This window comes from Platalea leucorodia (genome assembly GCF_965183815.1).
Source record: "Platalea leucorodia genome assembly, chromosome: 24".
Classification (NCBI taxonomy): Eukaryota; Metazoa; Chordata; class Aves; order Pelecaniformes; family Threskiornithidae; genus Platalea; species Platalea leucorodia.
The window spans coordinates 3,250,630-3,274,294 of NC_138846.1; the positions used below are offsets into that span (position 1 = coordinate 3,250,630).

The following is a 23,665-nucleotide window of genomic DNA, read 5'->3' on the forward strand; positions in this document are numbered from 1 at the left end:
TGTGCGCGGCTGTGGGGTGCACCCGCGCGTCCCCCCGGCCCGGCCCGGCCCCCTCCCGTGTCCGTGTCCGTGTCCGTGTCCGTGTCCGTGTCCCGCTGCCGCCGCCGGCGCTCAGCGCTGCCCCCGGGGGGCGCCCGGCCCCGCCCACCCCACCGAGCCCCGCCCACCCCACCGAGCCCCGCCCACTCCCGGCCCCGCCCTCCCCCTGCGGCGGGTCCCTGGCCGAGCCCCCCCCGCCGTGGGGTCCCACCCGCGGCCCCCCGGGAGGCGGCCGATCCCCACAGAGACACCGGGGACACGGGGGGGGGACCCACGGCAGCTGTGATGCTCCCGGCCCCCGCCCGCCCCGGGAAACTGAGGCGGGGGGGACCCGGGGTGACAGGGGGTGACACGGGGGGGACAGGGGGTGACTCGGGGAGACTCGGGGTGACTCGGGGTGGCCGGGGACGGCTACCGGCCACCGTCCTCCTCCTGCGCCCGCTGCTTGGTGGGGTCCAGCCGGATGAAGAGACCTGGGGGAGAGGGGGGACAGGGGTGGGTGGGCGCCCCCGTGTCCCCACCCCGCCCCGGCCACCCCGAGTCCCCAGGGGGTCCCCGTCCTCACCGGTGGCCCGGGCGTGCAGCGCGTCCCCGTCGGCGCTCCGGATGTGGCAGGAGAGGAAAACCTTGCGCCCCTCCAGCCGCTCGGCGCGGCCCTCCACCAGCAGCACGGCGCCCAGCGGGACGGGGCTGCGCGGGGACGGCGCGGCTCAGGACCCCCCGCCGCCGCGCCGGGGACCCCCGCCAGCCCCGGCCCCCGCCGCCGCGCCGGGGACATCCCCCCCCCCCCCAGCCCCGGCCCCCGCCACCGCGCCGGGGACCCCCACTCACGCCAGGTAGTCGATGCTGAGGTTGGCCGTCATCACCTTCCCGGCCACCGCCACGGCGCAGGTCCCCAGCGCGCCGTCGATGATGGCGGCGATGGCGCCGCCGTGGGTCAGGCTGGGGGGGACGAGACGGTGAGCGCCGGCGCGGCGGGGCCGCAGCGGGGCCGCGGCGGGGCCGCGGCGGCGGGGACGCTTACCCGGGGTGTCCCTCCAGGTAGGGGCCGGGCTGGAAGAGGCAGATCAGGCGGCGCTCGGCGGCGTTGAAGAACATGGCGTACTCGAAGCCGTCGCCGTCGCCGTCGATGGCGCGGAGGAAGAGCCGCGTCTCCCCCGGCGTCGGCGGCGCCTCGGCGGGGCCGGCAGCCGGGTCAGGGGGTGCCGGGGCGCAGCCGGGCGGGAGGTGCGGGCGGGCGCTGCGGTAGGAGGGGAGCCGTGCCCAGGCCCCGCCGGCGGCCATGGCCAGGAGGCGCTGGTACTGCCGCCGCATGGCGCCGCTCCAGCCCCCGTTGGGCACCGCGTGGTCGCGGGGCGGCTCCGGCGCCGCGGCGGGGGGCGGCGGGCGCGGGCAGGCGCGGGCGGGGGCGCGGGGACGGCCGACGGCGGCCAGCGCTCGCGCCGCCGCCCCGCCGCGGGGCCACATGGCGCCGGGCTGTGAGGTCACGCCCGGTCGGTGAGGTCACTGGTGATGTCACGCCCGGCCGGTGGTGTCAGTGGTGATGTCACGCCTGGCTGTGGGGTCGGTGGCGATCTCACGCCTGGTTGGTGGGGTTGGTGGTGATGTCACGCCCGGTCACTGGGGTCACTGGTGATGTCACGCCTGGCTGTGGGGTCGGTGGTGATGTCACGCCCGGTCGCTGGGGTCACTGGTGATGTCACACCCGGTCGCTGCTGCTGCAGGGCGGCGATGTCACACGTCGTCACCGGCCCCGACGGTGATGTCACGCCCTGTCAGGGAAACCCGGTGCTGCCACGCTGGAAGCCAGCGGTGACGTCACTCCCAGCCGAGGATGGGGCAGTGACGTCACTCCCGGTGGCCCCCCCCCCCCCGCGTGGGACCCCGGTGGGGCCAAGGACAGCCAGGTCAGAGGTCAGAGGTCAGCCCCGGCCCCGCCCCGGCTGCCCGGCCCCTGCCCCCCGCCCCCCGCCCCCGTGACCCCTGACCCCGTGACCCCCGGCGCCCCCGCGCGCACCCCCCGCTCCCGCTGCGGCGCGCGAGACCCCGGACGCGGCGACCGCTGGGCGCGCGGTCAGGGCGGGCCACGCCCACGCTGCGTCACCGGCGGGGCGGGGCCTCCTCGGCTTCCGTAGGCGCCGCGCCCTGCCCCGGGGGTCCCCTATGGCCCCTATAGAGCCCTATGGACCCCATAGCGCCCCATACAGCCCTGTGCAGCCCCCATACACCCCCATAGGCCCCTATGCAGACCCATACAGCCCCTACGCACCCCTATACCACCCCATACAGCCCTGTGCAGCCCCCATACACCCCCATAGGCCCCTATGCAGACCCATACAGCCCCTACGCACCCCTATACCACCCCATACAGCACTATGCAGCCCCCATAGGCCCCTATGCAGACCCATACAGCCCCTACGCACCCCTATACCACCCCATACAGCCCTGTGCAGCCCCCATACACCCCCATAGGCCCCTATGCAGACCCATACAGCCCCTACGCACCCCTATACCACCCCATACAGCCCTGTGCAGCCCCCATACACCCCCATAGGCCCCTATGCAGACCCATACAGCCCCTACGCACCCATATACCACCCCATACAGCACTATGCAGCCCCCATACACCCCCATAGGCCCCTATGCAGACCCATACAGCCCCTACGCACCCCTATACCACCCCATACAGCACTATGCAGCCCCCATACACCCCCATAGGCCCCTATGCAGACCCATACAGCCCCTATGCACCCCTATACCACCCCATACAGCCCTATGCAGCCCCCTCCCGACACCCACACGCCTCTATACAGCCCTGCACAGCTCCTGTGGACCTCCGCACAGCCCCTATACACCCCCATACAGCCCCTGTGGACCCCTATACAGCCCGTATACACCCCTGTGCAGCCCCGTACAGCCCTTACGTACCCCTGCGCAGCTCTCTGTGACGCTACAGCCACCTCGTACGTACCTATATAGCCCTGTGCAGGCCTTACAATCTATACGTGCCTATACAGCCCTCTGCAGGCCTTATAGAGCTCCAAACCGCGCTCTACGGCCCCGTCAGATGCCTGCACAGCCCTGTACAGGCCTCACAGACGTCTATACGTGCCTATACAGCCCTCTGCAGGCCTTATAGAGCTCCAAACCGCCCTCTACGGCCCCTTCAGATGCCTGCATGGCCCTGTACAGACCCCCGCAGCGCTTACAGGTCACCTATATGCCAATGTATACCCCTGTATGGGCCCTATAGACCCCCTCTACAGCCCTGTGCAGCCCCTATAGACCCCATACAGCCCCTTTAGACTCCGATACAGCCCCACACGGCCCTCGGTGGCTGCCGTGGACCCCCCACGCAGCCCTGTGCAGCCCCTACACAGCCCCCCCATATGCCCCTTGCAGGGGACCCCACCCCACCGGCACCCAGCAGTGTGTGGGGGGGGGGGCTGCGCTCCACCCCCCCATGGCCGGGGGCACCCCACGGGTGGGGCTGGGGGGACGCAGGGACCCCGAGCGGGGATGGGGACCTCAGGGGGGTGACAGGGACCCCAGGGGGACCACGATGGGGATGGGGACCCCCAAAAACCAGGCAGCTCCAGCGTAGTACAAAACATGTTTATTGGGGTGGGGGGCACCCAGGGGCGGGTGGGCAGCACCGCGGGTGCCGGGGCAGCGCCGCGGGCGCTGCTCTCACTTCCTGCCCTTCTGCTTCATGTGCACCACGAAGTAGTCGTTGCAGGCGATGGTGAGCCCGGCCACCAGCGAGAAGAAGCCCTGGAAGCCCACCTTGCCGTCCCGGCACTGGTCCAGGTCCTTCATGATCTTGTCCAGGGCCATCGGGTCCCGCTGGTTCTGGGGAGGGGGACACAGGGACGGGGGTCAGGGCCCCTCACCGCGGCGGCTCCCCCCCGGGCGGCCGCGGGGTCCCCCCGCCGCGGGGGACCCGATCCTGCCGCCCCCACCTCCAGGAAGCCGGGGAACTCCTTCTCCATCAGCGCCCGCAGGTCCTCCTTGCTGAGGTGGTTCTTGTCCCCCGCGTACTTGTGGAAGGTGAACATGAGGGTCTCCATGGCGTGCTCCATCTGGGACGGCATGGCCGGGCGCTGCGGGGCTGGGGGGCACGGCTCAGCCGGGGCCTGGGGGGGGGGACGCGGCTCAGCCGCACGCCCCGGCCCCCCCCCCACCCCGCTGGCGGGCCCCGGGCTGAGGCTGGCACCGCTCATCACACGTGTGAGCGGTTTTCCAGCCGCCGGGAATGACTCAGCTCCGGGCTGCGGCCGCAGGGTGGGGCCGCGGGGGGGACACACATGTCCTGCGGGTGTGTCCCGTCCGTCCCCCCCCCCCGGCTGCGGGGCGCCCTGGGGAACCCCAGTGAGTCAGGCCTGGGCGGGGTGCGCCCTGCCTCAGTTTCCCCGTGTCTGAAGGGTGACGGGGGGCAGCCCCAAAGCCCCCCCCCAAGGGGTGACGCTCCCCCCCCCATCATTTTGGGCAGGGCCCCCCGGGCCGGGCAGAGATGTGGGGTGACCCAGGGGACCGCTGCTCCCCCCAGCCCCCGGCGTCCCCCCCCCAGGGCTTTCCACCGAAAGAGGAACTGGCCCAGCCCGCGGCTTCGCCTCCGAAAACCGGGGGGGCCCCGGGGCCAGCCCCGCCCCGGCCCCCCCGCCCGGGCTCTGCCCCCCCCGGGGTGCGGGGGCATCTCGGGGGGGTCAGGGTGGGGTGCCCACCCTCCAGAGCGGGGTGCGGGGTTGGGTCCCCCTTTAATGAGGGGGTGCAATGCCCGGGGGTGCCCCCGGTGGGGTGGGGGGGCAGGATGGGGTCCGCCCCTAACGGGAGGGGCGGGACTGGGGTCCCCCCAGGAGGAGGGGGGGCAGGACGGGGGATCCCCACCCGGGGGGGCCATGCATGGGGGGGGATCCCCTTTAAACGGGCGGTGCAGGATGGACCCCCCCCAAGGGAGGTGCAGGATGAGGCCCCCCGGTGCGGTGCCGGGATGGGGCCCCCCCGAAGCGGGGTGCAGGGATGGGCCCCCGGTGGGGTGCAGCCCCGGGACCCCGGTGGGGTGCAGGATGAGGCCCCCCGGTGGGCGCAGCCCCGGGGCCCCGGTCCGGTACTCACGGGCGGAGCGGTGCGGAGCGGAGCGGTGCGGAGCGGGCAGTGGCGGGGCGCGGCGCCGCCCGGGATAGGCACGGCGGGGGCGGGCCGGGGGGGCCGGGGGGCCGGGGCGGCCCCGCTGAGTCACCCGCTCCCGCCCGGCCCCGCTCCGCCTTAACCCTTCCCTCCGCCGGCTGCCCGGGACCCCCGGGACCCCCCCGGGACCCCCCTCCGCCGGCTGCCCGGGACCCCCCCGCTGCCCCCCGGGACCCCCCTCCGCCGGCTGCCCGGGACCCCCCCGCTGCCCCCCGGGACCCCCCCTCCGCCGGCTGCCCGGGACCCCCGGGACCCCCCCGGGACCCCCCTCCGCCGGCTGCCCGGGACCCCCCCGCTGCCCCCCGGGACCCCCGGTTCCCCCCCGGGACCCCCGTCCTGCTCCGGTCCCCGCCCCCGGGCCCCCCCCCCAGCCCCCGCGGGGCCGCCAGCCCGGCGCGTGCGGGCTCATTACCGCTAATTGGGCCGGGCGGGGCGTGGGCCCCCGCGGCAGCGCCCCACGCGTGGCGCACGGCTCCCCACCCTCCCCCCCCGCCCGGGGCGCCCCAAAAAAGGGCGGGGTTCCCCCGTGTCCCCAGGGCCCCCCCAAGGACCCCCCAGTCCCCAAGGGACCCCCTCGTCCCTACGGACCCCCCGCTTTGTCCCCACGCCCCCCCTTGTCCCCACGAGCCCCCCCCAATTTGTCCCCAGGCCCCCTCCCCTTGTCCCCAGAGCCCCCCCACTTTGTCCCCAGGCCCCCCCTTGTCCCCCTGAGCCCCCCTTGTCCCCCTGAGCCCCCCCTTGTCCCCAGGACCCCCCATCCTCAGCACCCCCCCAGCCACCCCCACCCCAAGCGCCTCCCCTTCGTCACAGCCCCCCCAACCCCCGCTCCCCCCCGGGGGACCCCAAGGAGCCCCCCAACCCCAGGGACACCCGGAGCGCCCCCCCCCGCCCCCCGCCCCGCGCTGCCGCTCTGCCCTCAGTCAAGATGGCGGCGCCCCCTCACGCCTCGCAATAGGCGCGAAGCCGCGCCCGGCGGACCCCGCCTGCCCTCTCCCGAGATGGCGGCCGCGCCCCCACGTGCCCTCAGGGCGTGGCGGCCTTGCCATCTTGCCCTTACCCAACATGGCGGCCGCTCGCCGATGCTTCCGAAGGGCGCTGAAGCCGGCGGCCGGTGACCCGGATGGGCCCGCCCTCCTGCCCGTACCCAAGAGGGCGCCGCGCTCCCCGGCTCTCCCAATGGGAACGAAGGCGGAGAGGTGAGCGTGGCCCCGGATGTGGGCGGGGCCGCACCGCGCGAGGGGGCGGGACCGCGGCGCCGGATATTGCGTCGCGCCGGAGCCGCGGCGGCCGCCTGCGAGCGGGGAGCGGAGCGGACGGAGCCAACATGGCGGCGCCGAGCCTGGGCCGGCCCTGAGGGGGAGGCCGCGGCGCCCTCAGCCCGGGCGGCCCCGCAGCGCCAGCGGGGCCGGCACAGCGCAGCGGCGGCCGAGCCGGCGGGCATGGCGGGGGCGGCGTAAGGGAGGCCTCGGCGGTCCCTGCGGGTGAGGGGACGGGCCCAGGCCGCCCCCCCCCCCCCCCCCTTCCCGCTCAGCGCGGCCCGGTGCCGGGCAGGGGCAGCGCAGGAGAGGCCTTGGGTGCCCGGGGGATGGGGGCCTAGCGGGGCCGCAGTGCCGTGGCCGCGGGGCCGAGCCGCTCCCCTCGGCAGCCCGCGGAGCCCCCGCCTCGGGCCGGCGGCCCCTCCCCGCCCCCGCCGTTGCCGGGGCCTGACGGGGAGGACAGCGCCGTCCCCGAGCGGCGGGTGCTGGGCTTTCGACCGGGAGGGTTGGAAAAGCCGGGTGCTCCCCGGCTGCGGGGGGAGGCCGGAGCCAGGCGGCGGGAGCTGCCGGGCTGCTGCGGCATGTGCCGGTAACGGGGGGGGGAAGAACCGAGCGGCGCGGTGAGGCCTCGGCCGCCGTCGGATCACCCTCTTCTGGTGGCTTAGTGCTGTCTTTTGGGAGCTTTCAGCTTAACTTCTGGGAGTTCAGAGGTTTTTATTTGTTAGTGTTTAACACGGAGGTGGGGCGGCGCGGCTGTAGGGGTTGCTCTCCTGGGGGATAAGCTGGTCTTAGGGAGCTGGTGGGGAGGAGACGGGTGCTCTCATTGTGAGTCAACGCGAAGGAGAAGGTATGGGCTGAATTTTAAAAGAATAACCCAGTTCAGATGACCTTCTCTTGGCTTTTTTATTAAGGTTTATCACTTAACCCGATCCAGTTTCTGGAGGAGTTGCTATACTAAGAAAGCAAATCGAGGTTTAAGGTATTCTCAGCACCCTGCCCGTCGCCTGGGTTTGTGAGGGCGGCGTTAAGTCCTGCCGGTAAGAAGGGAACAGGGGAGTTAGTTCTTCAGGAATGGTGTCTGTAAAAAAAGAAATGACCTAGAGAGCGCAGGGCGAGTTCCGGACTTTCCTTTTCCTCCTCCCTGTGTCAATAAATTATTAAGTAGGAAAAAAAGAAGGTTTTTGGGGGGGGAAAAAAAAAATTGGGTGGCTTCTGGCAAGTCGACCAGCTTTAACACTGACCGCCGATACCCGACTCTGGAAGTTTGGCTTCCCTGCTACAAGAGCCGTACGTGAAACTCTCTGTAGGAGCTTCCGTGGTTTTGTCGGGTAGTTTATTTAAAAAGTCAAGGAGAAAAGGGGATAGAAGACTTCTTAGAAACACACTCGCTTGGCCGCTGTTCGAATCGTGGATATAAGCAAGACCAGAAGAGCTCCTCGCTAAGGTGGGTGTTCCTATGTGTTTGTTTTTTTTCCTAATGTACTGAGGCTTCGCCCGCCCCTCCTCTCCCGTAAGGAGCTGCTCGCGTGAGCCTTGTGCTGTCGGGAACGGATCGGGAGAGGCTCAGTCCTCTGCACAACGGAGCCCGGCCTCGCCGAGATTTGTATCTCGGGTCCAATGGGCACCTGCCTGCGTTCGTAACTCTGCGGTTGGCCTAATTGTCCTGGCTCGGAGCAGTTTGGGAAGCTTGGCTGCAGGTGAATCCTCATCAGGCGTCTTTTTGCTGATGGAAAGGGCGAGATGGGTAAAGCCGGCTGCCTGGTGCCTTCCCGATGAGCTGCTGGGAGCGATCCAGGGCTCCGGAGGGGACCTGGCGGCGCTGCCCGGCTGACGTCGCTGGCGGCGCGTCCCCTGCCCGCGCTCCCGTTTCCATGGCTCGAGCGTCGCGTGCGGTTACGCGCCGGCGTAGGGGAGGCTCGGGGAGAGCAGCTCCGGCGCTGCTGGGAGTTTCCAGCTTTGGGATTTGAGTTAGAATTTTCCTCTTCTCCCCGCTGGCGTGCGGTGGCTCGGGCGCTGTTCCTGGCTGGTGGCGGCAGCGGTGCTGCTCCATCTCGGCACCCTGGCGGTAACCCGAGAGGGGTGTTTCTGCGGGGTGCCCTTGCCGGGCCGGTGCTGGTCAGGGCGGGCATTACTGGCATTGGAAATCAAGGCTGTAGTTGCCACTCAGTGGCAGAAATTAGATTGGGGGATTAATTGAGGTGGCAGGAATTAGACGGGGCGATGAATGGAAGGGAAAAGCACTTTCTGCACTTAAAAATAAAAATCCCTCCCCCAACTAAACCCATGCACCAAAAAAACCCCCCAATCCTACCCTGAAACAACGGCAAGCAGAACTATTTCTGCATCTGGCTCGTTCTCGTGGGGTTACCGGCACTTTGTCCAGTGACGCAGCGTGGCTGAACGCTCCCTCCTCCTCCGGCCTCCCCTGCCGTTGGGTGTCCGGGGACGGCTGTGCGCGCTCATCTCCTGCCGGTGAAATCGAGTGTGTTTTGCTGAGCTGCAACTAGCGGCTTTGCTGTAATTCGTGGTGGGTTTAGGATTTTTTTTTTTCCTGCCCTGTAGGCGTTACTGTACTGGCTCAGACCCGCTGACCCAGATACACCATGCCACACAGGGAAGGTCAAAAAAAAAAAAAAACCTCCAAAGAGGACAATTATGGATTAATCTTATTTCTTCTCAGCTCCCTTTGATCGCTTCGTCCTCTGAAGAGCAGGAACCGTCGATATCCCCGCTTTTCTCATTAATCCATCCTGTCCCGTAGCGAGTTTGCCGCTGCGGTTACCTGTCCCGCGGGTGCGATGCCTCGGGGTGACGAGAGCGCTGGGACGGGTGTCGGGGCGGCCGCACCACGGTCACCACGGCCAGCGTCCCATCTGCCGGCCCGGGAATCGGGAAGATTCGCCAACCGTGCGGCCAGGTGTTTGGTCCCACAAAAAAGCAGCAGGCGAGCGGCCTCGGCGAGCGGCTCCCGAGCTCGTGGCCTGGCCGGCGCAGTCCCGGGCTCCTGGGAGAGGAGGCAGCTGCGGGCAGAGGTTCAGGGCCAGGACTGCCGTCCGATGGATGGGATCCGCGCCCGCCGCTTGCCAAACGCGTGCGGTGAGCTGCGGGGCGGCTGAGCTCTTTCCCAAAGAAGGAGAGGGGAAGAAACGCGGGTTTGGCGTGATGGCGACCGCAGGAGCTGTCGGGAGGAGAGCTGGGGTGAGCCGGGCAGCCGGAGCGACTCCAGACTAATTGCCCTTCGCAAAGGCAGTTTCAAGTTGAAGGTGTCTGCAGAGGAGAGGAGGAAACCTCCCGGTTAACTGCTGCTGGGGCGGCGAAACCAAAGCGCTTGGCTGTTTGTTTCTGTTTGCGTTTCCTTCTCTTTGGTAATCGAGGGCCTTGGGAAAGTTGGCGTTTGGGTTCTGGTTCTGCCTCGGGCTTCGCGCGTCTGCCGAGGCTCCGCAGCGCCGCTCATCCGGCTCTGCCGCAGCCGGTCCTCGCCCGAGCTGAGCGGGATCGGGTCTGGTCTGCGGCGAAAGCGCGACTAGGTGTCTCCCTCGCATCTGTTTGCAGCGCGCCGGATGGAGGAGGCTGGGACAGGGCTGCTCTGGAAAATTCATCTCAAAGCCAATTCTGACTTGGAGCTGGTATTTGATTTCCGTGCCCACCCAGGCGGGAACGCGCTGTCGGGAGGGGCGTTTTTGTGGTGCTTACCTGCACTTCAGCGGCACAAATCCCCGGCATCCACATGGGTTAAGTCAATGTTTGAGTAAGTCTCAGACTGATTAACTGTGGAGCTTTGTAGGCACCAAAAGCTTGTTTTTCCTGTTCATCTGAAATTATTTTAATGATCCTGGAGCGCTGCGGAAGGTCTCATCCTGAGCGGGTGTGATGTGCTGCTCGTTTGTGCCGAGGGTGGGCAGGGGTATTCGGGGACGCGTGTGCCTCGTCGCTTCTGCCCCAGTACGGCCGAGCCACGGCACGATCGGCTAGCCGGGGCACGAGCAGCTCCTCGTCTCCTGCTGGGAGACCTTTCCTGCTCCAAACACTCACGATGGGGCCGTTCCTTGAGGAAAATCACAGGATTTTAGTTTTTTTCTTTAATGTATGTGCACAGCAAAGCGCTCCAGCCTTCCCATCCTGTGGGTTTAAGGCGGGAGGAGAGCCAAAGGCGAGGGGAAGTGGGGAATCTCTTCCAAGTAGCGGCCGCTGGAATCCCCTGCTTGACAATAAATTTAACAGCTTTCTGTGGTTTTGGGTGGTGCAGCTGTAAGGAACTGCCCCCCGGGACTCAGTACTTCCCCCCACATAAAGTCTCTTTCTGCGGAATCTCCTCTTGTTGTGTTTAGGCAGCACAATGTCAAATTACTTTTTTTTTTTTTTGCCTCCCTGGAAGAAAAAATGCAATGTAATTCCAGGGCGGTTGGTACTAAATAATCAAAAGATAGCGTCTCCCTAATTTCTGCCTTGGGTTTATGCAATTTGGCGCTTGGCAAACCCGACTGCAGAAAAATGAGCCCTTTTAAATGAAATGCTATAGAAGAGGGTCCCAGAGAGCTGCTCCCGGCGCTTGCCGTTGCCCCGGTTCGGGTGGTTCCTCCCGGTTTCGCGGCGCGGGGCGGTGGAACGGGCGCTGTGCTGGGGACAGAGGTCGGGTTTCTGGGGCTTCCTGGGGAAGATGTTGTGGTGTAAACCCACTTATCAGCTAATTGCCTGGGCGTGTGGTTTATGTTCAGTTTTTTATCTGGGAGCTGCTTACAGGACACTGAGAAGAAAGCAGAGACCTCGCCTCGCGCCTCCCGTGCTTGTTTCTTTTATATTTGGCTTTGTGTGGGAATATTTGGAGCTCCCGCTGCAAAACCCGGGACCGGAGCGTGTGTGCGACGCCTGCAAAGCCCAGCGGCGGGGTGGGAGCGGAGCGGGGCCGGCCGCCACTCGAGCCACCGGGCCGTCGTACGAGCGGCGCGTGGGTTCGTTTACCGGCCGACAGTGGTGCCACAGCACCAAAACCGGTCTGGATGCAGCCAAGGAGCGCCGGGGACTTTACCGTCAGCTTGAAATGCGGCTTTTGGCAAACACTTTGGTTGCTCTCGGTGTTTTTTCCGCTCGCGACAGCGACCATCAAGACTAAGGGTTGTTTGTCTCCATTTTTTCTTACACTTTTATTCTGTGTTCACGCAATTACTGTGTGCTGCCCGTTGATATTCTGTAGTGATGCAGCCGGAGCTCCTGGTAAAGACCTCTCCAAAACAGCCCTTCACAGGGTTCACAAGACGGGAGAAATCCGTTCCCTCTCCCAGGATGCAGCCCAGCGCTCCGACTTCCCCGTGGAGCTGATGTGGCTCGGCCGCCGGGGCAGGGGGAGCCGCTGGAGAAGAACTGGGGTGCTTTATTCTGGTTTTTCTCCCCTCTCTCCTGCATGGAGATGGCTACGGGCTGTTTGTGCCAAGAAATATCTTCAGTAGAAGCTGCATTTATACGACTTTTCCACTTGGGGGGAACCTATACAGTATATAGTGCCATCTCCTCCCCAGCCAGAGCTGTCAGACCGATTTCAGAGCAGCAGTCACTCAACACATTTTTAATTTAAGCTATTTGCATTTTACAATAGGAATTTAAAACCCTGCTGGTGCCCTGCTAGATGGGTGGCCGCCAGAGTGGAGACGGGCCCTGTCGAGGGCTCCCCGTTCCTCTGCCTGCCCGGGGCCAGAGCGTGAGTCAGAGGCTGTGCCGGGAACGGACGGGAGATTCCTCCCGGTGCCCCGTGTTTACGCCGCCGTCTCACTGTTTTGGGAACCGTAACCAAGCAGAGCCGCTCCGTGGTGACGCCGGCTGGGCTGGGGTGAGCTCCCTGAGGGGAGAGGGAGCCGTGGCCCGGTGCTGCAATCCGACTGCAATCTCGGCTCTTGCGCGGCCGCTGGTCCGGTGTCCTGCAGGGAGGAGGGCTCCTGACGCGGTTAAACTAACGAGGGCCGTCGCTTAGGGTATATCCGTGGTGCAGCGACGGCTTGACTCCCCTGTACGGCACGCGTGCCAGCGCACCGAGGGCGTGCGCGATGCAGGTGCCCTTTTGCCACCGGTGCTACCACCAGCCCCGAGCCTGAGCCGCTTCAACGCGCTTTGGGGGTCCGAAGCCCCCTCCCAGTAGCTCTGGGGGTGCCCCGGCTCCGCGCGGCCTCCCAGCGCCCGGCAAGCCGTGCGGCGCGGTTCGCTCCTCACCCGATCGCTGCGTGCCCCGAGTGACTGGCGTTGCCGAATGGCTCGTCACCGGCTCCTGGCCTGAATCACGGCTGACTTCGTGCAGTGGCACGGTGCCGTCCCCGTTGTGGGACGCCTTAATGTCACCCGCTTGGCTGTGACAGTGCTCGATCCTTGAAGGAGGCCAGACAAGGGCCGCAATTCCTGCGGGTCCCTCCTCTTTTCAGCTGGGTGCATGACTCCCTGCAGCTCTCGGTGAAGAAACAAAGCTGCCGGTGCCGCTGAAAGAGCCGGGTGACGGCAGGGTGATGGGGAACTTCCCCGGGGGGGGGCTGTAACCGGGCGAGAAACCTGCTGAGATGAGGAGGGTGAGCCCCGAGTTGGCCGCTGAAGCCAGTCCGACGAGGCTCGCTCTCCTCCGACTTTGAAGCCGAACAGGTTGGGGCCTGCCAAGCGGCTGATTTTCTTCTCCCTTGATGTTTCGGCACAATACCGGTGGCTGCGCCGAATGGCTTTGTGCGGTTAGCGCCCGCCGGTGCGGCGGCAGGGGGTTTAGCTGGGGCTGTCGAGCCGCCCGCTCGGCTTTGCCGGGGGATGCGGGGACTCGTTTTGCTGGGGTAGAGGACACCGGTCCTCGCCTGGGCTGTGGTCTGGAGCCCTGCCACTGAGTGCCGTAGCTCGTGGGCGTTTCTGCCAGACGGTGTTTGGGTTCATCAGTTAACGTGGCAGAGACCTGTCGGTGCTGGCAGAGCCCGGTGCCGTCGGTCTGGTACCCAACCCTCAATTTTTGGTGTAAGATGCTCCGGCAGAGGAGAGAATGAGTCGCTGCCGAGCGTGGAGATGTGGTGGAGGGATGCAGAGTGGGGTTTTCCCTCAAGTATCGACAGGGAAGGGATTAAAGCCTCTTGGCCCTCTTTGTCTTCTAGGGTTGCAGCGCTAAGAGGAGCCCCCGGCTCGGCACGTGCCGGCAGCGGTGCAAGATGGCCACCTTCAAACGGAGCCGAGCGCAAGCCTGGCCGGAGGAATGGGGCGACCGGGAGCACGGGCTCTACAGCTTGCACCGCATGTTTGACATCGTGGGCACCCACCTGACCCACCGGGACGTGCGGGTGCTCTCGTTCCTCTTCGTGGACGTGATCGACGATTACGAGAGGGGGATGATCCGCAGCGGCCGGGACTTCTTGCTGGCGCTGGAGCGGCAGGGCCGCTGCGACGAGACCAACTTCCGACAGGTGCTGCAGTTGCTGCGGATCATCACTCGCCACGACCTGCTGCCGTACGTCACCCTCAAGAGGCGACGGGCCGGTAAGTGACGCCGCTGGCAGCCTGGCCTGCTCCCTAACGAAGCTCGCGTTGTTATTCAGCCCTCTCCTGTTTCTCCTCTCTGACGCCCTGCAGGCGTGGTGGTTAGAGGACCCCGGGGACAAACGGCTGCCAGGACAGCAGGGAACTGCAGGCAGAGGAGGCAAAGGGATATTTTATAGGGTTTTAGCAAGCGCCCACGCACCATCTTGGATGGGTTAAAGCCTCGTTTCGTTTCTGGCAAGTGCCGAGGTCTCCTCCTTTCTTCGGCAGCAGAGAACTGGGATTCCTGCTGCGTGCTGTGCAGCTCCACGACCCCCAGCTCCGTGCCTCCGACCCCTGGCTCTCCCAGCTCCCGCTGCTCATCTCTAGTTTTTAGGGAAACGCTCCTTTCAACCCGAAGTCCGGGCTGTGCCAGGGTGCGAGGAGGGGAGACTAGCAGCTGCTGTGCTCGATGTGCCGTTGGCTTCAGGGGAAACCTGCTCATCCTCTTGGGGCCGAGGCGAGTTTGGGAAGGCGACCGATGTCCTCCCGAGCTGGTGCTGTCGGTCCTGCGGCGTGCAGCACGCAGAGAGGCCAGGGTGAGAAACCCTTGTCCAAATTCAGATTTATTTTCTTCACCCATTTTCTGGTGGGATGCCCCAGACTCTCCTCTTTTGGCCACTTCTTTTCGCCTTGCTCTCTCCTGGCTCGGAGACCCCAGCAGCGATCCGGCCCTTTGGATCTGGGTAATTTGGTGGGGTTTTGGTTACTGCCAGGCTGAGCTGATCCCTCACCCTCCACTGGCTCAGCCCTGTGCCTTTTGTTGACAAAAAACCTGAATTTACAGTTCAAAGAACGTACCCAAATTAACCAGAAGTGGAGGAGTTGTGAAGGAGAGCGCACTTGTTGCAGGGGATGCGTAAGACAGCTGCTCCAGCAGGATTCAACCTCTGAAATTTGCATCTTTTGCTTTAAATTAGGATAATTGGGCTTTCTTGGCAGTTCCAGGCTGCTGAGTCTCCCCGGTTTCTGCTCACACCGTGGGCAACGGTGCCGTTCCCTGCCAGCGCTTGGGAAAGCGGTGAGCGCAAGTAGAGGCAGGCATTAAAAACTCGCCGTTGTTAGGGGGTGAGAGGAGGGACAGCAGCGCGGGTGTGAACAAACCCTTTGAGCTGGGGCTGTCGCCAGGAGCGTGGTCCCGCGCTGCCTGCGGCCTCCGTCCTGCCCCGGGGGGAAACTGGATCGGGCGGCTTGAAAATTAATGGGGTTTTTTGCTCAGTCGCTTCCTAACCAGTATCGGGACGGGGACGCTGCTTTTGGTGGCAGCTGCTGCTTTGTGCCGCTCCAAAACCCCAGAAACTTCAGACCTTGTGGGATGGAGCCCGAGCGCAGGGCAGCCCTGCCTGCACCTACAGCCCTGCCTCTGCGGCTCAGACCAGATGCCGTGAGGATTTTCCCGTTATCCGGCCTTTTCTGGGAGCACGTGCTCTGCCCCGTGCACGGCTCACGGACGTGGCTGTGCCGGGGATGGATCCCAGCCTGTTCCCCTGCTGTCGCTGCCGGCTCCGCTGCCCGTAGGCCCCCTCGCAGCGCAGCTGGCACCGCGGCTCGGCGCAAGCGGCGCGTGAGAGGCTGTTTACCAGCACCGGTGCAATCCTCCGGCCCTCTTCCTATGCACCAAGCCAAGAATAACTGGAGGAAAAGGGACGGCAGCGGGCGGGCACGCTACACAGACCGGCTGTGCGGTGCTTGGATTCGGGAGGTTTCCAGTGATGCCGATTCCACAGGGCGCGCGGGCGCGTCCGCGGCTCTGCGTCCCCCAGGTTTGGGGGTGTCGGAGCATTATTTTTGTCTCTCGAGCAGCTTTTTGCTTGTTGGGTGCAAAAATCCGAACCGAAGGGGCACTTGGCTGCTGTACCTCGGCCGGCTGAACGCAGGCCAGCCCTCCCCGTGTCAGGTTTTGGTGATTTCGGGGTGAGACGGGTGGATTGCTATTAAAGTGCGATACCTGCGTGCGGTCCGGGAGCTGGAGGTCAGCGTTCGTGTCTCTGCACGCTGCTGCCGTGCGAGGAGCGATGCTCCGTACCTGTGAGATCTCCTTGCCATGTCTCCAGCCGCGCTTGGGTGGAAAGGGTTTAATTAAATGTGCAAAAATAGCATTTCAAAAAGCTTTATTAAGAAAGGCACTTTACATGTGGTTTATAATGCACAGCGCTTTGCATTTACAGAGGAGGGATTGACTGGAAGGAACTCTGGACTTAACGAGCCGACTCTCGTTTCTGGTTCCCGCGTCCTTCCAGGCCTCGCAGCAGCCAGGAGGTCTCGTCTCCTTCTGCCTCATTCATATTCATGGCTCCGCACAGGAGCAAAACCCTGTCCCGATTTAGCTCGGCGCGGCCGGGGCCGGCTGGGCGAAGGCGGAGAGCAGCGGGGGCAGCCAGGGAGACCCGTGGCCTTGGCCGGCTTCGGTCCGGCGGGGATGGGAGGGATCCTGCCCGGGGACAGGCAGTGCTCTGAGCTCACCAAGCTGGACAAAAACAACCCGCAGAAAATGTCCCAGCCCACAAAAACAACTTTTTTCACCCTAGAATGTTTGCTCAGCAGCTGCTTCTGCTCAGCAGCTTGACTCTCCTCAAAACCCTGTGTCCTGCCCGCGTGTTACTTCCAAAGTTTGGTCTGCTGAAGTCGGATAAATAACGTAGGCTTAACGTTCTGGGCGCAGGCCAGTTTATCCTAAGGCGTTTCAAGCAGCCGGGTCCGTCCCGGGGGCCTGGAGCTGCCGCTGGGGCTGCAGGGGAGGAGGAGCGGTGGCTGCTCCCCCAGACCTTTGCTCGGACCGACACGAGCCGTGGGAGCTCGCGTAGGGAGCGTGGGACGAATCCAGGGCTGGGCTGAGGGATTGCCAGGTACATACGACCCGGTACCGTGCCGGCACGGCGGCCACAGCGGTGCAGGAGCGGCGTCGGAGGCGCTGCCTGCCTTGGCCGGATTTTGTCCTGTGGGATTGCGTGTGTGCGATGCTACCGGCCTGCTCGGAGGCTGGGTGTTGGGAGTAGCTCTGGTAACAAATGGACACGGCCTCTCCTGCGCCCCGACTGCGGCTTGGCTCCCAAAGCCAGCGCTTCCGAGAGGACCGGCTGGAGAAACGGCCGCTCGACGTGCTGCTTCAGCATGTGCTGGCACCCGCCGCGTTGGGAGAGGCCTCCCTCCTGCAGGGACCCGTGTCCCCTCCGGCCCTCCTGCAGGGACCCGTGTCCCCTCTCTCTTCCAGTGTGTCCGGACCTGGTGGACAAGTACCTGGAGGAGACGTCCATTCGCTACGTGACGCCACGGGCTCACAGCGAGGCGGAGCACGGGCTCGGCCACCCCCACAAATCAGGTGGGAACCTCGGGGCTCGGTCCCTGGGGATTTGGGGATTCAGTCTGGGGGAATTCAGCGGGACCGTCCTGCTCTTCCCTTGTCTGCTCCCGTTGGGAGCACGGGGACTCACCTCTGGCTGGCGGTGACGGTTCCGTCCCTGCTGAAGTGATGTCTGACCCTGCTGCTGCGGTCCCCACAGTCTGGGGGACGATCGAGCGTGGAGTTTGACGTCCCTTCCCTGAGCTGCGGTGCTGCGGGGAGGCCGTTTGGTCTCGGGGTGCGATTTGGGGTTCCCCTCTCGGGGCTTGTGTGGGCTCCCGGAGCTGTCGGATGCCCCTCGGGACGAGCATCCGGGATGGAGGAACAACCGGGAGGTGACAGCGGTGTGGGAAGGAGGGGAGGGCTGGCGCTTGGCTCGGGAGGGAGCAGAAGTGCTCAAACACAGGTTTGGAGAGCACCCAGCGAGGGCGAGTGGCTCCTCGGGGCGGCCCCAGCCAGAGCCGGGGGCTCAGCGTCCCCTCCTCTCCCCGCGCAGTGCCTCCCCACCACCCCGTGGTCTGCTGCTCCTCCGCGGGACCCCAGATCTGTACCAAGCGGCCCGGCCGCGGCAGGACCCTCCTCAGCAGCCAGCGCAAGAGGAGGAAGTCGGCGACGCCGGACCCGAAGGAAAAGCAGACCTGTGGTAAGAGCCTCGGGGGGGCTCGGGGGGTTTGGGGGTCCCCGGCCCCACGCCGGAGCACTCACCGCCCTCCCCGCTTCCCTCAGACATCCGCCTGCGAGTCCGAGCCGAGTACTGCCAGCACGAGACGGCGCTGCAAGGCAACGTCTTCTCCAACAAGCAGGACCCCTTGGAGCGCCAGTTCGAACGCTTCAACCAGGCCAACACCATCCTGAAGTCCCGGGACCTGGGCTCCATCATCTGTGACATAAAATTCTCAGAGCTCACCTACCTCGACGCGTTCTGGCGCGATTACATCAACGGCTCTTTGCTGGAAGCCCTCAAGGGCGTCTTCATCACGGACTCGCTCAAGCAAGCCGTGGGCCACGAAGCCATCAAACTGCTGGTCAATGTGGACGAGGAGGATTACGAGGTCGGGCGCCAGAAACTCCTGAGGAACTTGATGCTGCAGACGGCTCCCTGACGGCTGCTCGGTGGGATCCAAGCTTTTTCCTTCTCTTCTTTTTTTTTTTTTCTTTTTCTTTTTTTTTTTTTCTAAAAGAAAAGGAAAAGATGATTGAAACCCCTGCCCGGTACCGTGCAGCTCTGGGCTTGGAGCCTCGGGGAGCGCCGGAGGCTTACGTGTTTCCTCACCCCTTTCCTGTCCTGTCACCTCCTCTCTCGCTTCGTTTTCCTTTTTTCTCTTTTATTTTGTATCCATTAAAAACAACAACAACAACAAAGGCAAAAATCCTGCCTGGGGCGCGTCGGCGGCGAGGCTGGGCGAGCCGGGGGGCTCGGCGGAGGTTTGTACCGGGGTGGGCTCGGCCCTGCGGTGCCTGTGCCGAGGTCGGGGTGGCTTTGTCCCCATCCTGCCCCTCTGTCACCGTCCGGGGGGGCTCCGTGCGCCGGGGGTGCCCCGCGGGCAGCGTCCCCCCCGTTTATCCCCCGAACCCCGCCGCTGCCTCGGGGGGTTTCTCAGGAGTAAAACCGTCCCCTGGCCGGGCCGCGTCCGCGGCGTCCCCCGGACCATGTGCCTTCGTGTCCCCCTCCCCTGCGGGGGCCGGGGGGAGGACCAGCGCCGAGGGACGCCCCAAAGCTCTCGCCTGTCCCCTCCGCCTCTCCCCTCCCCTCCGCGGCTGCCTGGCTCTGCCCCTCCCCTCTCCAGCTGGCAACTGGGACAAACTGGGACGAGAGGCAGGTTGGGGTGGCGCGATCTGCCTGTTGCTGGCAGCAGGCAGCCGAGCCTCTGCCTGCTCTCTGCCTGCTCTCTGCCCGCGCGTGTTGGAGGGCGGCGGGCAGCGTGTGGCCCTTGGCTGCGGCCGCCCGTCCCCAGAGAGCCCCCGAAATGGCCGCTCCCCCCCAGCCGCTGCCTGGGGGCCCCAGGGGGGATTTTTTTTTTTTTTTTTTTCCCAGCTCCATCCTGGTTTTGTGGTTTTTCTCCCCGTTTCTGCTTGGCCGCCGGGGGTGCGGATCCCCTCCAGGGTGGGGGCAGCCCCCCGGGACTCGTGGTGCTTGTGGCCCCCGGGGGCGCGCAGCCCCCCTCTGCTTACGGACGATTCTGCACAACTTGGTGTAATTTCTGTGACTTCTGTATTTTTTAAACTTCAATATAACGGTCATATTCCCTCTGTAGCTTTCGGGTTTCTTGAAATAAACATCTACTGCAGCGCCTGGCTCCTTCCTTCTGCCCCTGTCCGCGCCGGGGGGACCCCGGACCCCCCAGCAGCGCGGGGGCTTGGGGGACGCCGAAACCGAGGGGGACGCAGTCCTGGCTGCGGCACGGGGAGCCCTGAGTGCATCTTGCTGCCGCGTTTTGGGGAGCAACAGTCTGAAACAGAGCGGATATGGCCCTGCTCTGGATTTTACCGTACCAGAGAGGGGCTCACGGTGATGGTGCCAGCCCCGCGGCCGCCACAGTGCCGTAGAGGTCGGGCCGGCGGTGGCTGTGCACCGGGATCTCCCGGCGGATGCGGTGCAGGTAGTCGAGGTCGATCTCGGCGTAGCAGAGCCCGGGTCCCTCGCGGCACTGGGCCACCACGGCGCCCCAGGGGTCCACCACCAGCGCGTGGCCGTAGGACGTCCGGCGCTCGTGGTTCTTCCCGGTCTGGGCGGCCGCCACCACGTAGCACTGGCTCTCGATGGCCCGGGCACGCAGCAGCACCTGCCGGGGATGCGGTGTTGCTGGTGGTGCCAGACTGCAGCCCCCGGGGGGGGCGCATGGCAGAGAGTGGGGTCTGGGGGGAAGGCGGTGCCCCCTGACCCTTAAACACCCAAAAAAGAGGCTTTTTATCTTAAATGGGCCGCTCTTGGCTGCAGGATTTGTCCCTGCTCGCTGCTAGAGAGGGCTGGGGTGAGGGCTCAGCCCCACGGGGGCCAAGGGAGGACGGTGAGGGCAGCGGGAGCCGCGGGGCAGAGCTCACCTCCCAGTGCGCCGAGCCCGTGGGGACGGTGAAGGCCGAGGGGTAGGTGAGGATCTCGGCGCCGGCGCGCCGCAGCGCCAGCGAGATCTCGGGGAAGCGCAGGTCGTAGCAGACGGAGAGGCCGAGCTGGCGGGGACGAGGAGGGGACCTCAGCGAGGCCGCGGCACCCGGGCGGAGGTGAGGGGACTCGAGCCAGGGGAGCCCCTCGCCCCGCAGGGACCCCGTACCTTCCCCGCCGGCGTGCTGACCGGCGCCACGATCTCGGCGCCGGGGTTGGTGAAGCTGCTCTCCTTCATGGTGACGCGTCCCTCCAGCTCCACGTCGCACAGGTGGGTCTTCCTGTAGGCGGCCACCAGGCGACCTGGGGACGAGAGGATGCGAGGGGGGGACGTCCGTGGCGCCGGGGACCCCCGGTCGGCGGGGCAGGGCCGGGGGCTCTCACCTGCGGGGTCCAGCAGCGCGTGGCAGTTGTAGATGCGCCGCGTGGTCGGCCAGTCCTGGCCGCGCTCGTGGAAGCCGCCCAGGGACAGCCACAGGCCGCAGTCCCTGTGGAGAGGGAGCCGGCATCACCGCGGCTGTGCCAGGGACGGGGACCCCGCAGCCGGCACCCGTGGCTCCGTCTCCGCCACCGCGGTCTGCGGGACGAGCGCGGGGGTCCCCGGCGGTACCTGGCCAGCTCGGCATAGCGTCCCATCAGGTCCCCGTCCAGCGCCTCGGCCAGGCTGAGGGTCTGCGCCGCGTCGGAGCCGATGTAGTCGAAGCCCTCGGGGAGGAAGACGAGGCAGGCGCCGCGACGAGCCGCCTCCCGCACCAGCCCGGCGCAGGCGGCGAAGTTCAGCTCCTTGTCGGGCGTGGAGGTGACCTGGCCCACGGCCACCAGCGGCTTCAGCCCCGGGGCACCCGCCATGGCGCGGGGCGGGCGCGGGCAGCTGCGGCAGAGCGCGGACGTCAGCCCCGGGGACGCGGGACGCCCCAAGGGGACCGCGGCAGCCCCGGGGCCAGCACGGGTCGCCCCCCACGTGCCCGGGGTACCTGCCCAGGCTACCGGAGCTGCGCGGGCGTCTCGGGGCGCGCGGGGGAGCCGGGAGCAGGCGGCGCAGCGGGGTCCGGGGCACCGCTCTCAGCCTGGGGCAGGGGGACCCCGGGGTGGGGATGGGGGTCCCTGTGCCGGGGGGGTCGCGGCCGAGGGGACGGCACTGGGGGGGCTGCAACCCACCGCTGCCCCCAGCCCGCCTGCAGCGCCCAGCTCAGGCCCCAAACTGCCCCGGCACCCCCAGACTGCCCCAGCTCTGCCCCAGCACCCCCAAAACTGCCCCAGCACCCCCAAAACTGCCCCAGCAACCCCCAAACTGCCCCAGCTCTGCCCCAGCACCCCCAAAACTGCCCCAGCACCCCCCAGACTGCCCCAGCTCTGCCCCAGCAACCCGAAACTGCCCCAGCACCCCCAGACTGGCCCCAGCACCCCCAAAACTGCCCCAGCACCCCCCAGACTGCCCCAGCTCTGCCCCAGCACCCCCAAAACTGCCCCAGCACCCCCCAGACTGCCCCAGCTCTGCCCCAGCACCCCCAAAACTGCCCCAGCTCTGCCCCAGCACCCCCAAACTGCCCCAGCTCTGCCCCAGCACCCCCAAAACTGCCCCAGCACCCACCAGACTGCCCCAGCTCTGCCCCAGCACCCCCAAAACTGCCCCAGCACCCCCCAGACTGCCCCAGCTCTGCCCCAGCACCCCCAAACTGCCCCAGCACCCCCCAGACTGCCCCAGCTCTGCCCCAGCACCCCCAAATTGCCCCAGCACCCCCAGACTGGCCCCAGCACCCCCAGTTTCCCCAAGCTCTGCCCCACCTCAGCCCCCCCCGGCCCCATCAGCCCCCCCAATCGCCCAATTTGCCCCGAGGCCCCCCCGGCCCGTACATGTCCCGCCGGCGGCACCGAGGGGACGGGGACAAAGTCCCCCCCGTCAGCCGCGCCCGCAGCAAAGATGGCGCCGGCACCGCCTCACCGGGCAGCGCCGCTGCCCTCTACCAAGATGGCGCCCGGCCGGGCCACGCCCCGTTTCCGTCCTGGACCGGAAGGGGCGCGGCCCGCGCCGCGGGAGGTGCGGGAAGATGGCGGACAGCGCGAAGGGGCGGCCGGCGGCGGCGCCGGCTGGGAAGGCGCTGACGGCGGAGCAGGTCCGGGCCGGGGAGCGGCAGGGGTCCCGGGCGGGGCCGTGGCACCCCGGGGGGGGGTCCCTGGCCCTGGGGGGGGGCGTCCCGGGCCCCGGGGGGGCGCGTCCCGGGCGGGCCCCTGGCCCCGGGGGAGGCCGCGGGCAGTGGGGGGTCCCGGCCCCGTCACCGCCCGTATCCCCGCAGGTGGTGGCCCGGTTCAACCGGCTGCGGCAGGAGCAGCGGGGCCTGGCCTCGAAGGCGGCCGAGCTGGAGCTGGAGCTGAACGAGCACAGGTGGGAGGGGGCGGCCGGGTCTGGGGGGGTCGGGGCCGCGGGGCCTTCGCCGCCTCAGCCGCCGCCTCCTCCTCCTCGTCCTCCTCCTCGTCTTCTTCCCCCAGCCTGGTCATCGAGACGCTGCGGGAGGTGGACCCCACACGCAAGTGCTACCGCATGGTGGGCGGCATCCTGGTGGAGCGCACGGTGAAGGAGGTGCTGCCGGCCCTGGAGAACAACAGGGAGCAGGTGAGGGACCCCCGGGCCCTCCCGCTTGCCCCCCTGGACCCCCGGGACCCCCGGGCCCTCCCGCCTGCCCCCCCGGGACCCCCGGGCCCTCCTGCCTGCCCTCCCGGGACCCCCGGGACCCCCGGGCCCTCCCGCCTGCCCCCCCGGGACCCCCGGGCCCTCCTGCCTGCCCACCCCCGGGACCCCCGGGCCCTCCCGCCTGCCCACGCCCGGACCCCCGGGACCCCCGGGCCCTCCCGCCTGCCCTCCCCCGGGACCCCGGGCCCTCCCGCCTGCCCACCCCCGGCCCCTGCTTTCTCTTCCCACCCCGCTTTTCCCAGATCAGCAAAATCATCGAGACGCTGAACCAGCAGCTGCAGGCGAAGGGCCGGGAGCTGAACGAGTTTCGGGAGAAGCACAACATTCGGCTGGTGGGGGAGGACGACCCCAAGCAGCCCCCCAAGGAGGGGGCCGAGGGGGCCGGGGCCAAGGGCGGCTCGGCCGGCGTCCTGGTCTCGTAGCTCCCCCACCCTCCCCCTGCTTATTTAGTGCTGCTCGTGTTGTGTTTTTGTTAAATAAATGTCTGGTTTTTTTCCTTTGGTCAGGGGCCAAGCGTGGGCGCTGAGGGTGGC

General features: G+C 66.9%; 4 protein-coding genes across 9 annotated transcripts; 1 reads left to right on the forward strand and 3 right to left on the reverse strand.

Moving 5' to 3' along the window:
• Positions 1–312: 312 nt before the first annotated feature.
• On the reverse strand, positions 313–1,753 carry LOC309600741 (acyl-coenzyme A thioesterase THEM4-like). Its single transcript, XM_082333308.1, has 4 exons — positions 1,064–1,753; positions 871–981; positions 605–729; positions 313–512 (listed from the first exon to the last, which is right to left on the reverse strand). The coding sequence occupies exons 1-4, from the start codon at positions 1,504–1,506 to the stop codon at positions 451–453; spliced, it is 741 nt and encodes a 246-aa protein (XP_082189434.1). The 5' UTR covers positions 1,507–1,753; the 3' UTR covers positions 313–450.
• Positions 1,754–3,640: 1,887 nt separating this feature from the next.
• On the reverse strand, positions 3,641–5,674 carry S100A10 (S100 calcium binding protein A10). 3 transcript variants are annotated; one of them, XM_082333030.1, is made up of 3 exons: positions 5,639–5,674; positions 4,002–4,175; positions 3,641–3,891 (listed from the first exon to the last, which is right to left on the reverse strand). In XM_082333030.1, the coding sequence occupies exons 2-3, from the start codon at positions 4,131–4,133 to the stop codon at positions 3,730–3,732; spliced, it is 294 nt and encodes a 97-aa protein (XP_082189156.1). In that variant the 5' UTR covers positions 4,134–4,175; positions 5,639–5,674; the 3' UTR covers positions 3,641–3,729. The 3 variants fall into 3 exon arrangements, with proteins under 3 accessions (XP_082189156.1, XP_082189154.1, XP_082189155.1); XM_082333028.1 differs by lacking the exon at positions 5,639–5,674 and adding an exon at positions 5,155–5,264; XM_082333029.1 differs by lacking the exon at positions 5,639–5,674 and adding an exon at positions 5,155–5,228 and having other exon boundaries at positions 4,002–4,150.
• Positions 5,675–6,784: 1,110 nt separating this feature from the next.
• Positions 6,785–23,633, forward strand: DEDD (death effector domain containing). Its single transcript, XM_082333076.1, has 8 exons — positions 6,785–7,926; positions 13,586–13,964; positions 17,215–17,322; positions 17,840–17,986; positions 18,070–18,395; positions 22,738–22,826; positions 22,931–23,054; positions 23,375–23,633. Exons 2-8 carry the CDS (start codon positions 13,640–13,642, stop codon positions 23,552–23,554), a joined length of 1,299 nt encoding a protein of 432 aa, XP_082189202.1. The 5' UTR covers positions 6,785–7,926; positions 13,586–13,639; the 3' UTR covers positions 23,555–23,633.
• NIT1 (nitrilase 1) lies at positions 19,837–22,397 on the reverse strand. Of its 4 annotated transcripts, none has more exons than XM_082333072.1 (6): positions 22,298–22,397; positions 21,054–21,314; positions 20,828–20,931; positions 20,613–20,746; positions 20,386–20,511; positions 19,837–20,126 (listed from the first exon to the last, which is right to left on the reverse strand). In XM_082333072.1, the coding sequence occupies exons 2-6, from the start codon at positions 21,290–21,292 to the stop codon at positions 19,848–19,850; spliced, it is 882 nt and encodes a 293-aa protein (XP_082189198.1). In that variant the 5' UTR covers positions 21,293–21,314; positions 22,298–22,397; the 3' UTR covers positions 19,837–19,847. The 4 variants fall into 4 exon arrangements, with proteins under 4 accessions (XP_082189198.1, XP_082189200.1, XP_082189197.1 ...); XM_082333074.1 differs by lacking the exon at positions 22,298–22,397 and adding an exon at positions 21,418–21,569; XM_082333071.1 differs by having other exon boundaries at positions 20,613–20,931.
• Positions 23,634–23,665: the final 32 nt, after the last annotated feature.

Coding starts and splice junctions, on each gene's coding strand:
- LOC309600741 (XM_082333308.1), bottom strand. CDS start 1,506: ATGTGGCCCCGCGGCGGGGCGGCGGCGCGAGCGCTGGCCGCCGTCGGC. Junction 982..1,063: donor TACCTGGAGGGACACCCCGG/GTAAGCGTCCCC, acceptor CGTCCCCCCCAG/CCTGACCCACGGCGGCGCCA. Junction 513..604: donor GCTGCACGCCCGGGCCACCG/GTGAGGACGGGG, acceptor CCTCTCCCCCAG/GTCTCTTCATCCGGCTGGAC.
- S100A10 (XM_082333030.1), bottom strand. CDS start 4,133: ATGCCGTCCCAGATGGAGCACGCCATGGAGACCCTCATGTTCACCTTC. Junction 3,892..4,001: donor AGTTCCCCGGCTTCCTGGAG/GTGGGGGCGGCA, acceptor CCCCCTCCCCAG/AACCAGCGGGACCCGATGGC.
- DEDD (XM_082333076.1), top strand. CDS start 13,640: ATGGCCACCTTCAAACGGAGCCGAGCGCAAGCCTGGCCGGAGGAATGG. Junction 17,323..17,839: donor CGGCCACCCCCACAAATCAG/GTGGGAACCTCG, acceptor CTCCCCGCGCAG/TGCCTCCCCACCACCCCGTG. Junction 17,987..18,069: donor GAAGGAAAAGCAGACCTGTG/GTAAGAGCCTCG, acceptor CGCTTCCCTCAG/ACATCCGCCTGCGAGTCCGA.
- NIT1 (XM_082333071.1), bottom strand. CDS start 21,292: ATGGCGGGTGCCCCGGGGCTGAAGCCGCTGGTGGCCGTGGGCCAGGTC. Junction 20,932..21,053: donor CGCTATGCCGAGCTGGCCAG/GTACCGCCGGGG, acceptor CCCTCTCCACAG/GGACTGCGGCCTGTGGCTGT. Junction 20,512..20,612: donor TCAGCACGCCGGCGGGGAAG/GTACGGGGTCCC, acceptor CGTCCCCGCCAG/CTCGGCCTCTCCGTCTGCTA.